A 13,320-nucleotide genomic window follows, 5' to 3' on the forward strand; every position below is an offset into this window, starting at 1 on the left:
GGTGTGAAATATGACAGTTCAGTTACAATTTGTATATTAATCCAAGAAGTACAGATCAAGTCAGTTTGTATCAGAATTCACAAAGTTCACATTTCTGCACTATCCCTGGCTGGCAAACTCATTTCAGAGCTGTAACTGAAAAGGGAAATTTAGCCAGGAGTGACTCATACATCCACCACCTGGAACACCAGAAAATGTCAGTCAATTTAAACCCATATGTTCCCCCTCCAGACAATCAGAAGAGTTACTGTAGATTTTCTTATCTCTCTATCCTCAACATAATGCGGAAGTTCCAGCTTCAAGTAAGGATGCACAAGGACTTAATTTCAGTTTGTTAACCATCAGAATTCGCCTTGTTTGCACCCCCCTATGGAAACATGAGCACATTTGGGGGGGGGCAACAGTCACATAACTCCGAGACTGCAATCACGTTTGGAAAACGAATTCATTAGGAATAGTTTCCGTTTTAAAAATGTGTATTCTAGAGGAAAAACACATTTCCTCAGTTCCCTCAAGAAGAGAATGTACATTTGAGGGAACACTTTAAAGAATGTGCACCCAAATGTGTTTGTTTCCCACGCAATCTCCAACAGAACTCCCTTTTGGGAACAGCAATAATGTGGACCTCCCTAAGGTGTAACTCTGAGAGCTGCACAATCTTGATTCTTGCAGCTTCTCCCACCCCTGGCTTCAGTCCCCAGGTTCTCTACGAAATTCAAGGAAAGCCCCTGCTTAAAATTTGGTCTGTTTTGACCATTCCAAGCTGAATGAATCAATGGACTGAGTAGGTATAGGGCATGTGTCTATGCTCCCAATACTTGCAGGTCCTGGAAGCTCATAGGGGTATTGTTAGGGCAAATAAGCTAAAATGCAACTCCTTTTTCTATATTTTAAAAGCTTATATACTTTTGCATATCAAGGCAGCGCTAGTATTTAGAAACAGCTACTGTATATATTTAGGTGTTCCCATTTTGCTGCTTCTAAATAGTGAGACACTCAACCCATTGAGTTCAGCATTAAAGGGAACTGTGATATTTATTTTGCTATATAATTTAAAATGTGTACATCATTTTGAGAGTGCATCACCCTGACATTCTGGGATATGTCAAGTTTCACATAAGCCAAATAAAATACCCCGCACCCTGCCTCATAATTTGACAAGCCCCAAAACACATCCTACACATAGCAGCTGAATGCACTGAGTTCATTACAGTTACTCAGTATGCTGAAAAATGAGTTCACCAGTATAGGAATATTTTTGACGGAATCATTTAGGCAATCAAAACACAAGAATGTAGAACATGAAACATAGACTAGAACCATAAGGTTGTTCTGCACGATCAAGATGAGGTTGAACAGTGTGCATTAGAGAAAAATGAATATTGATTGCTTAATTAATAAAGTATTAAACTTTACCCATATTGAATTATACAATATTTAAATAGAATATGAATATTTGATGGTATGGAAGTTTTGGGAACTTCATAAAAATGAGAATTTAAACATTTACAGTCTCTGTGGCAAAATTATGTTGACTCTGTTTTTGACCAGTTTTTTTTTTTTTTTTTCCCCATGAAAGTGGTTTAGTTAGGAACTTAAGAGCTCCTACTATGTCAGACCAAGGATCTTTCTAGTCCAACATTTAGTTTTCAAAGAGGCTCACCAGATTGTCTATGGAAAGCCATCTAATGGTATGGCTATCACTAACTGCTGTCATAATGACTTCCGTAGTTTAACTATGTGCTATGGTTAAGAAAGAAGAAGTGCTTCCTCTTGTCTTTCCTGACTAGGCATAGATGAACAAGTGATGCTCAAGCTCACCAAAGTTTTCCAAACATCACCTCACTGTTCATTTATTCTACCCTCAATCACTGTTTGTTTTACACAAATAGGAAAAACAAACAGCTGCCAAAACTGAAAGTTGGACAACTCCCCAAAAGTTGCTGAAATATCCCCCATAAAGTGTGGACAATTTTAAAATGTGCATTTGTTTTTTTAATGTACAAAATTGCACACACTGGGGAAATTTGCACATACTGAATATGAGTACATGTTCAAGAAATTGTGGCAGACACATGCTGCTGCTTGTACTTGCATTCAGGATGGCAAATGGCATGCTCACATGTTTTGCAAACAGAGAAGAAATTCTTGTAGCATCCCACAGCATCCCATTCTTTGTCCCCTCTTAAATCTGCCATCTCCTGCCTGTCTATCAGGTGATCAGCTGGAAGATTTCTAGGCTGCTGCAGTCATATTCATCTACTCACTGGCCATTTTCAGCCAGCCAGCCTGTACATTACATTCTTCCTTCCCCACCTCTTCATTTTCCTCGTACTGACTAATTGGTCACTGATTCATGATTGGTTTGGGGTTCTCCACCCATCATCACACTTTTGTTTAACATATTTCTACAAACTGTGGCATTTCTCCAAGTCTGCTGATATCTCAATCGTGTCTATGGACGATGCTTTCTTGTTTACAGAAAGACTGAAGAGGATTGTGCCACTATTAATATATAAGATTATATCGAAGACACCTCCCTATGCAAGAACTTATTTTATACACATATGTGGAAACGTATTGAAAGGGGCAATGACCATCCAGGGGATCATTTGTGTTATGCCATGTGCTGTGCTAGGTCCCTGTGCTTTCCAAGCTGCAGCTCCATTGTACTCTCCACATATTATACATGGATACTGATACCTTCAAAGTAGGCTATGTGGGTCTGCTGCTTTTTCAAAGTTCTGGTACTGAAAATGGTGTATTAACAAGCAAAACCTTTACCAAAGGTAAGAACAATTATTTCTTCCCCTGCACACATATATATGACACAGACTGAAAAAGCATGGATATAGTAAAATCACTATAATTTACTCACCCACTAGTGTGAGTTTTGTACAAATGCCAGGCAAAAGAAATGCTCTGTAGACTAAACCAAGCTTTCCCAACTTGGTGCCCTCCAAATATTTTGTATTTGAACTCCTATTAGCCCCAGTCAGCATGGCCAATGGTCAAGAAAGCTGGGTGTTGTCCAAAATATCTGGAGAGCACCAGATGGGAGGAACCTTGTATAGACAATACTGATGCAGCTGGAACAAAGGTTTGACTCCTTATGAGGCAGCTGCCTCCGTTCCAGAGCATTTGTTTAAAGTTCAGCACTAGCATTGGTTCTGATTGTAGCGGTGAGGCAAACCGCCCCCACCAAATGCTGCCGAAAGTGCCCACCTTCCGACAACTCCCGGGGTCAAAAAAGACTTAATCCAGGCCCCTGACAAAGAAGTGGCACTGGACCAGCACACGTTGACCCAAGACTTAGGGGAAAAGAGTCTTTATTAGACTACAACAAACATATACAAACAAAGGAAAAGGTACAAAGCACTTCAGTTACTCAAGAGTAAGGGAAGGGGGAAAGGGGAAAAAGGATGAGGTAGTCAATTCAATACAATTTCCTGAGGTTGTCCCCCTTCAGGGTCATTTGACCGTCCCAGACTCTAAAACAACAAATGAACTGGTTCTCAGCATTCTTTTTATTCCCTCCCCAAGCCAGCATAACCCTTTGATCCCCTGTGGGTCATTGAAAAATCCAAGCCTTATGTCCTTCCCAGGGTGCAAGACCTGCAGAACCATTTGTTTTATTGCCCTTATCTCTCTCCCTACATCCTGGAATTCCTCCCGGGGAAGATGATATCTGACATTGTAAATTTTCAGGCCTTCAACCCTTCTCCTCCCACTGCATGACCTCCTCACCAAAGCGTCCCTGGCACAACCACCTGTAGCTTCTCTGCAATTCCCACCAGGCCAGCCAACTCTGTCTTTTAACCCCTGCCATTCCTCAAGCCTCAAAAGGCCCTTTCCTTTACACTGATCGTCAGGTCATGACAATAGTCAAAACAATTGTTGCTATACTATGAGATCTGTTTACAGTGACCTCGTCCTGGTGGGTACTCCAGCTATAATTACAGATGTGTTGCAGTGGTACCAAATGGTCCTGGCTGCCTCCACTGATAGAAAAACAAGCACAGTTTTCTGAGTCTTCAAGTGTTCTTGGTCCCTTGGAAATGACTGGGGACTCTTGCACTGGGCATAGTCTTTGTGTGCCCTTAGGACAATCCAACTTGAGTTAAAGCTTTATCCAGCCTATTAAATACAACCTGGCCTTCACATTAGCAACATTGTGAACCTTCTTTATTTCAACCCCAAAGCAGGCAATCTAAAGTCTGATGGAAACAGGGCAGAAGTTCTATTATGGGCTTAGGCCAAAACTGCAGAACAGGGAAAGGCAATATCAGTGCAATATCACAAAACAATGAGCAAGTTCAATGGCAAATGACAAATAGGCAGAGTAACACAGTCTAGCTAGCACAGGTCTGTATTAAAGTGCCCACATAGTTCCACAGACTCTGCGGTGCAATCCTTCTGGTGCCTATGCTGGGCCTCTCTCTCTTTCTGGGACACATGCACTCTAGGGCTTGACTGCAGGAAAGGACCATGGTGCAGTCTCATCTGATGCTTCTGTCAAACTCTTTGTACTTACAAGGCGAGTTGTTCTTAGCACCAGTATTGAGAGATAAGGGCCATGAAGTTCCTTCCCCTTGGGATGCAGTCCCTCTCCATTTGCCAGGGTGGAGATTCTTGAAGAATCTCTTTTTTTTAGTCTGTTCTGTCAGGTGATCACTTATTTCTAGCTCTGAGGTGGCTTCTTGAAGATTGTCTGGACACTTACTGTCAATAGGTTTGTTAATGGGAGTACTTGGCCTGTTAATGGGAGTACTTGAGATGACCTCCGCTAGGGCATTTGCATTGCAAAGCCAGGATCCAGGTGACTTTAGCTTTAGCAGAGACCTGAAACTGACTGCAAAAGGGAGGATGCCTAAGTGGGCCACTTGAGGCCACTCCAGGCTGATCATAACTTTTTTTTGAACTGTGGCCAATTTTACTTTTTTCTATCAAGGATTTAAAAAAAAAAAAAACCTTATTACTTACAGGTGTGATATTTTCAAATGTTGGCTTTACTGATTGTAGAAGGAGTATCTGAATCACTGGATCTAAATCTGTGCCATAAAGAAAAGATTAGGAAGTATCCAGTTATATTTAAAATAAAACTAAAGGAGGGTCCAGAATTGTGTCTGATCCAAATAGCCACTGAGGTAAACAGATATTAGTGCAACTGTTGTCCCTTTAATAGAATGGTGCTTCACTGAGTTTTGTTGGCAGACACCGTTAGGCAGCCAACCTAATTGACAAGTATATTTCAGTATTATTCACTATTATCTCAGACTCACTATTGAAAAGTATGATTACAGGTGTAATCCTATGCATGTTTAGGCAGAACCAAGTCCCATAACTCCCAGAATTCCACAGCATATTAAATAGAGCCTTTCCCTCCCATATTGTGATGCAATGTCATGTCAGACATGCCTTTATACCACCAGCATGAAAAGTAGTTAACAGTGTGACTATTAAGGGTCCAAATCTAAGATAAAGAAAGAAAAATTAGCATTTATATAAGCAATGCAAGAGAGAAAGCGGGAAAGGGGAATAAAGCAGTAATTACAGCCAAAGGCCTTGAAAAGTAACACAAAGACATAGGACACAGCTGCTGCAATTTAACAAGTCAGCAAAATAATAATATGTATGGGCTTTGGGGTCCAGATTGCTAATTACTTAAGCTCCTATTTATGTAGCATGCTTAGCATCTGACCAAAGATAATATAAAGGGAGTTGTTAGATACTGAATAGGTCTGATAACCTGCTGGTTGGGAATATTTGAGTGACAGCTGGGCTCTGGAAAAACTGAGCCAAGTTTCAGAAGCAGATGAATTGAGAAATGTTTTCACTCAATCCAGTACTGCAACTAAATTTCTGTTGAAATTCAGAGGAGAAAACTCTTCTGAAATATAGTTTTTTGTTCAGATTGGTAGGGGTAGAATAACACAGAGGAATCATCTATGTATTTGATGTGTGTCAGGGAATGGTATAAAACTTGATACCAACATGTGACTTTAAACTGAAACAGTGACATGAATTTTAGAGTGACTATATCACACATTGGTGTCCATCTCGCACTATCGCAAATTCTAAACTCAGTATGTACTTAATTCAAAATAAGTGACACTGGATTCAATGTATGACTAAAAGTGTAACCCTACAGGTTGCAGCCTCAGTGCTTGAAAGCCTTGGGATCTGGTAGCTTATGGACATCTATAGAGTGGAGGAGCAGTGCAAACATGCTGTGCTGTATCTCCTGCTCTGCATTTTCACAAAGTAAAAAAGTAAATAAATACAAAAATATCTTAAGCTGAAGCAATTTCAGTAAAAACTAGACCTGTTAAAACTACTGACATATCCCATCATATGTCATTAAATGCCTGGGAGTAGTGGGCAGTCTTAACCTGATGCCAGGCAGGGAGAGATTATTCCATAACTGAGGGCCACCACTGAGAATACGTTTCCCCTAGATTTCTCCCTTCAAGCCTTACTTTGAGATGGCAGTCAGAGGAAGTCCTCAGCTGTAGCACCTGGATAGATTGAGGCCAGGAGAGACGTTCAGCTAGTATTGCAGTTCCAAGCTATGGAGGGCCTTACAGGGCAAAACCAACAAGCTGAACTGGCCTTAGAAGCCTAGAGATACCCAGTACAGGTGAGTCAGAATTGGTCAAATATGTTCAGTCCTTCTGGCCCCACCTACTAATCAGGCTGCCACATTTAGCACAAGCTGTAGCTTCTGAAAAGTCTGCAAGGGCAGCCCCATCCACAGTGCATTACAGGACTCTCACGTAGAGATTACCAGACTTTAGATTACAGAAATCAGATAGGGGCATAGCTGTGCCACCAGCCAAAGCTGGCAAAAGACACCCCATGCCACTAAGGCCACCCAAGCCTCCTGTGGCAAAAAATGGATCATGGAGAACATCCAAGCTGCTTCTTCAGGGGGAGGGCAACCCCATCCAGAACAGCTAGAACACCCTCCAACACGGCTGAACCATCTATTTAGATATTGAATAAACCAATAATAGTAATACTGTTTATTTATCATTATTATTGATTACTAATTGAATAATTGTTCCATTGAATAATGGAATGATTATTATTATTCTTTATGATTTGAAGGAAAAAACTTTTTCTGTAGCACAGTTATTCACATATAATTATAACACAAAGCACATTATCACACAGAGATATATTCACAAATGGAGTAACCGGTGAGGAAAAAAGGAGCAGGAGGAGTGGGGGAAGGGAAGGAACAGTTTCAAGGCTAAAACCCCATTAAGTATTATATTTATATAAGCCATGGGCAACCATCAGGAGCTGGAGGCTACAAATGCCCCCAAGTCACTGCGGGATGCATCACAGCTCTGCCACAGAATTTGCAGTCAGCAAAACTCATGGCCACTTAGCAGGGAAACAAGGATCATGCCTCTAGGAGCACAGTTCTGTTTCCAAGCAAGCCATGCACTTCCCATGCACCAGAGCGAATTCACAGCGGCATAGTGGAGAGCAAAGAACAGCCATGAGGGGCTGCCTGAGTCCCGCCTGGCACAGGGCATCCATCACTGATTTAGATGTAGGCTGGCCAAAGGAAATAGGCAGAAAAGATTCCAGACTTTGAAGAAATGTGCTGCGTTTCGTTTTGGGATAACCTCATCTGATTGAGATTTTTTTCCCAAGAATATCTCAAATCCTAGAGAACTGCTGGCATTCAATGGGAGAGTTTGCCTCTTCCCAGTCTTGCTTCTAAGATTTTAAATGCAGTTAATGCAAACTTTGGCAAGAAGATAACAGCAGAGCACGTCTATTGCATCAGTGTTGCGATTCCCCGTCCACCCCACACACATACAACCAGTGCACATCAGGTGAATCAGTCATAAGAATCCACAGTAAAGTCCCCATGCACACATATGGCTGGTTTCTATAGTCTATTTCTCCTGCTTTCTCTCCTCATTTAACTTTACGTCCTCCAGCAGCTGCCACAGCAGCAGCAACTCCATAACTGGTCAACTGCTTGAATTATTGCTTGTGCCAGAGAATGAGGGTGGGTGGCAGGGCTGGGAATCATCTCAGGTCACCATGGAAGCTCTGGCTGCACTTTGAAATACACTAATGCTAGCATTACCAGCTGCATCCTGTCAGAGTTTTCATTTTCTTTCTTTCTTTCTCTTTAATCAGCCAAGCAATCTGCCACACTTTAAAAATATAATGTGTGTGAAATCAGGAAAGAACCCCCCCGGGGGGGGGGGGAGGGGAGGGAATCTCATGATGGAAACATTTCTTGGGTAAATTTGCCTTGATTTGCTGGTGAGCCTTTCGGTCCCTTCCTTTGAAACACACGATGAGTGAAGTAAAGCATGTTGATGAAAACCACCCGCCCTCATCCCTGCAACAAAGTACAAGACAGTAGTAGGCCCTTCATCTAATTTGTGTGCGTCTGTGCATGGAAACTGGAAATGATGCACCCCAAAATGCGCATCCCCCAAAAAGCTATCTGGCAAAGCAGTGGTAGACTATTTGTGGCCCTACAGGGATTGCAAGTCCCTACAACTCTTGCCAGCATAGCCAATTATAAGATGATGGGAGTTGTAGGCTAAAACATCTGAAGGGCCTTAAGTTGACCACCCATGAGATAAAAGGTTTCTTCAAGAAGTAACAGCACAATCCTACTTATGCCTCCTAGAAGAAAGTCACATTAACAATATTAACACATAGAGTGCTCTGAAAAGGCCTATCTGATCCAGCACTCTCTTACCACAGAAGCCACCCGTATGCCTATGGAAGCCTGGTTTGTTTCATTGATGCGCACTACCAGGTATGGGCTTGCAGCCTATTCCTATGTCCTGTCAGCTTAATTGTATATGCCTTCAATGGAATTTGTCAAGAATGAGTGCTTCCACATGAGAGCATTTTACTGCTGCAAAGACATTGATTGAAGTGAAATTGAAACTGAAGTTCCAAATGGAATTTAATATTATGCTAATTGCATTGCAGAAGTATTCATATGTTCAACCCCTTGACTTTTCCACATTTTGTTGTGTTACAATCTGGAATGAAGATGGATTTAGTTAGCACTGTTGCCATTTGATCCACACAAAATACTCAACAATTTGAAGATGAAAATTATTTTTGCTGTGGCAGAAAATGTAAATAAACAACAAACTGGAATTTCTTGGTTGCATGCGTATTCAGATACATGTGTGTGCACACATGCACACAGCAGTCGACACTTGGTAGAAGCACTTTTGGCAGCAATTAGAGCTGTAAGTCTTCTTGGGTAAATCTTCTTTCAGCTTTCTGCATGCAGTTCCTGTGGTGTTTGTCCTTTTTCCTGCTCCAGCTCTGTCCAGCTGGATGGGGATGGTAGGTGAACAGCAGCTATCCAGTCTTGCCATAGATTCTCAATTGGACTGAAGCAACAACCTCACGAAATTCTAAGGCAATGTTTCCAAACCACTGCAGTGTTACTTTGGCTGTATGTTTAAGATCATTGTCCTGCTGCAAGGTGAACCTCCATGCCAGTCTCAGGTTCTCGAAAAGTGCTCTTTATTTAGTTCCAACCATCTTGCCCTCAAGCCTGACCAGTTTCCCAGTCCGCGTGAGGAAAAGCATCTCCATAGCTTTATAGTACCGCCAACTTTTTAACACAGGGATGCTCTCAGGATAATGAGCACTATTGACTTTGTGCCACACGTAGCCTTCTGCAGCAAGGCCAAACTTTCCTTTTTGGTCTCATTAGACCAGAGAAACTGTTTCCATATGTTTGTTGTAGTCTCATAAAGGACTGTGTGTGGAAACCGTTTGGGGGTGAGAGTCCCTTGAATTTCCTCGGCTCAGCTTCCCACGCTCTGGTTCACTTTGCAAGCAGCCCTGAGTCTGAGTTCCTGGCCAGGAATCAAGCCTCATGTACTGCACAAGGGGCATCTCTCTTGTGTGATACCTGCAGCAACCCAACCGCGGATACACATGGCACAGAAGAGAGCCACTGCTAGAGGCTGTACAGGGCTCCATATCTGGAGAGCCCCAGGCAACCACCAGTAGTGTCCCTCTTCCATGCCACCTGTAGCAGCCTTTGTACTGTTGCACCTGACATGGAAGTTTCTGGTTGCACAACCTTCATTCTACAAGCATTCACAGACTTCTTTTTGGCTCAGCTTACTTTGCAAGACCAGGGCAATCCTGGGAGGAAATCTATGAATCTTAGAGTGATGGATTCCACTAGGGTCTGTCCCAACGGTGGTCCCAAATGCTCTTTTTGTGACCTCCAAGCAAGCTTTGATGCAGGCTTGTTTCAACAAGGGATTCCCTCTGGTCAGTCTTTCATAAAGTAGGGCTTTGTGGAGTATATGGGTAATAGTTTCCTAAAGGTGGTTTCTCACATCTCAGCTGTGGGTTCAGCTCCTTCAGAGTTACATTGGCTTCTTGGTTGCTTCTCCATCTAATGCCCTCCATATCTGATCAGTGAGTTTTGACTGATGGCCTTCTCAAAGCAGAATTGTAGGTTGAGACATATTTGTTCTGTTTTGTAATGACAATGCTCCAGGGAATGTTCAGTCTGGAGCATTGTCTGCAGTCTGGAATATTTTTCATAACCCAGCCCTAATATATATTTTTTAAAACCAACCAAGGAGTAATCAAAACATATTTATCCTGGAGTTGTTTTGATAGCCCTTGATCTTCATAATGCCAGTTCTTTACATACATTATCCAATTTAAGCTGAAATAATATGCCACAAGAAAATGCACACAGGTGGACTCCACTCAACCACTTGTATTACTACGTGACTTCTGGATGCAGTGGGTTGCACCAGAGCTCATTTAGGCATGTCGGAGCAAAGGGAGTGAATATTTGTGCATCCAACAAGTGCCAGCTGATCTATTTATTTAATTAATTTCTATACTAGCCCATAGCCTAAGCTTTCTGGGCTGTTTCCAGCAGAATTTCTGTGCCATGGTTAAATATATATGTATATATTCTGCACCTTTGCGATGTTGAGTTTCTTGTATATATCAAGTGCTAACAATGCCAATTAAATCTGTTTCAATGCCAGTTGTAACTCAACAAAACATGGGAAAGGGGAGTAAATGCTTCTCCAGAGTGTTCCACACTAACTAGCAGTGCCATTTCTCATGACCAAAATCCTCCTGTAATGCTTAGAAACACAGGGAGATGCCCTGTGATGGGTCATAATTAAATTAGCCATGGTAGCTTGTTTTAGTCATCCCTCCATGTGCTTGGTAGCACTCCCCAAGTTAGCCATGCAGGCACAGCTTGTCATGCTGTCTGAACCTGAGCAGCATGGCTTGCTTGGGAGGGGAAAAAGCCTCAGATAACTCTGAAACTGGCCATGGATTCTCTGAGGGCTTTTTTTTACCTAAGCAAGCTATTCCATCCAGGTTTGAGCAAGTAATTTATGAAACGATACTCAGTGTTTGCTGGCACAATTAAAACAAGCCTACATCATAGTTTGTCTTGATCATGCAAACTGGGTGAATGTGTCAGACCCATGGTTCATCTAGCCCAATATTGCCATCAATGACTGGCACTGGCTCTCTAGGGTTTCGGGCAAGAGTTTTCTGTCCCTGTTTGGAGATGCTGGGGACTGAGCCTGAAGCCTTCTGTGTGCCTACCATGTGCTGAGCAATCACACTAAGCAATGGCCTTTCCTTCTGCTTACAAAAAAGTAAGGGTGCTACCAACTTCAAATACAAGTGCATTGCTTCATGAAGGAGAAGGCCATCAATAGGAAAATATTACCCCCAGTACCAGAAGCAACATGCCTCTGCGGCTAATTGCTGGGGCTCCTGAGTGGGAGGGTACCATTATTCTGATATCCTGCCTGGGATGATCCAGCACAGCTGTTCTTACATGCAAATGCTTGCAGGTTCAGTCCATTAAAATACTTAATATTGATCCCAGGTAGAGGATAAGAAAAGTCATTTCAGCTTGAATGGCCTCTCTGCAAAATGCCCCATATCCTTTTCTGTTCTTTCAGGGTAGAGAAACCTTTTCCCTGATTCTTCCTTTTTCCTCTTTAAATAGTGAAATAATCCTGCAGGGAACTAGTAGTGTTGGCAATTTATGCCGCATCACCTCCCTGCACTATGCAAGTGATCTTCAGAAGGAAAGAAAAAAGAAATAGCATCATGCCCCACCCACAGACCCACAGGTCACACTCCAGAACTCTCTCCCTTGCCAACTGGACAGACCTTTGAGAGAAATGGGATAATTTGATGTCAAGCACTAGCAGGGGGTTGGACCCAATGGCCCCTTCCAACTTTGCTGTTCTGTGATTCTGTGAAGTCCTGGCTCAGACCTCAGCCTCTGGCATTAGACAGCACACCAGAAGAAGGCCTCAGGGCAGGCAGAAAAGGATCCCCCCCCCCTTCCTTCTGAAACTCTTTTTCCCACTGAGGCATGAACAGAACTACTAGGAACTTATTTCTATTCTGGACAGAGACCTGGAAAGGAGCACTGCTCTATTTTATTTAATGAAGATGCTTATAGGTGGCCTTTAAGGATATGAACAGCACCTGAATGCTATTAGGATACACTTACAGGAGATGTATGCTTGCTTGCTTGACCCCTGGAATTAGGTGCATTCATTTGATATCCTTAAACCATGCATAGTCTAAGGTGGACACATATTAGTCATATGACCACAGCAGAGGAATGTAGGTTATAGCAGTGCAACCAATATAGGGTGTACTATCATAAGATCTCCCAGATAGTCAAAGCCCAATTGGGAAAAATATTATTCTGACACGATATGAAGCTCACTGGGTGACCCCACTGACTCTCAACATAACCACCCTTGCTGATTAATCCTGATGTGCCTTGCTCTGCACCGCTTGCATACAGAACAGGATTCCAGTGCAAAGGAAGGGGAGGAGAATTTTAATGGACCAGTTTGGGCAACTTCTGTTGGCAAATGGGGTTGAGCCATGGCAGGCTTTCCTCATTGCAGCATGGCTAGGGGAGTAGAGGGAGTGAATTTTAAAGACAGATTCTCAATTTTTAATAAGCTTTTTCTTATCTGAAGGGGAAGAGTATGAAACATTTTAATCCACTGATAACATAAAGTTTAGAAAAGACAGGAAACCAAAAACTAAGGCAGCCTTGGAAGTGATATGTATTGATTTGTATTGAGTGAATTTGTATTCACTCTTGAACTGAGTTCCAAGTAGATACAAAATGTTGCCACCTCAGAATGACAGCATTTTCCATTCCACATGCAAAACAGTGAAGTAGTATGCAAGCTGAAAGCCAATTTTGTGCTGGATATTTAAGGAAGAAATTGAGCATTTGAAGCATAACACAATTGTGCTTTA

General features: G+C 42.3%; 1 protein-coding gene across 1 annotated transcript in view; it reads right to left on the bottom strand.

Annotated features, from left to right (window-relative positions):
• The window catches only part of CNBD1 (cyclic nucleotide binding domain containing 1), a 166,968-nt gene that overhangs the window by 22,474 nt on the left and 131,174 nt on the right, over nucleotides 1–13,320 (bottom strand). The window contains exon 11 of the mRNA XM_044424328.1: nucleotides 4,984–5,051. Within this exon, the coding sequence (XP_044280263.1) occupies nucleotides 4,984–5,051 (68 nt within the window). The remainder of the gene's footprint in view (nucleotides 1–4,983; nucleotides 5,052–13,320) is intronic.

Source organism: Varanus komodoensis, unplaced genomic scaffold (genome assembly GCF_004798865.1).
Source record: "Varanus komodoensis strain SLA01 unplaced genomic scaffold, ASM479886v1 scaffold14_1, whole genome shotgun sequence".
In the NCBI taxonomy this organism is placed as follows: Eukaryota; Metazoa; Chordata; class Lepidosauria; order Squamata; family Varanidae; genus Varanus; species Varanus komodoensis.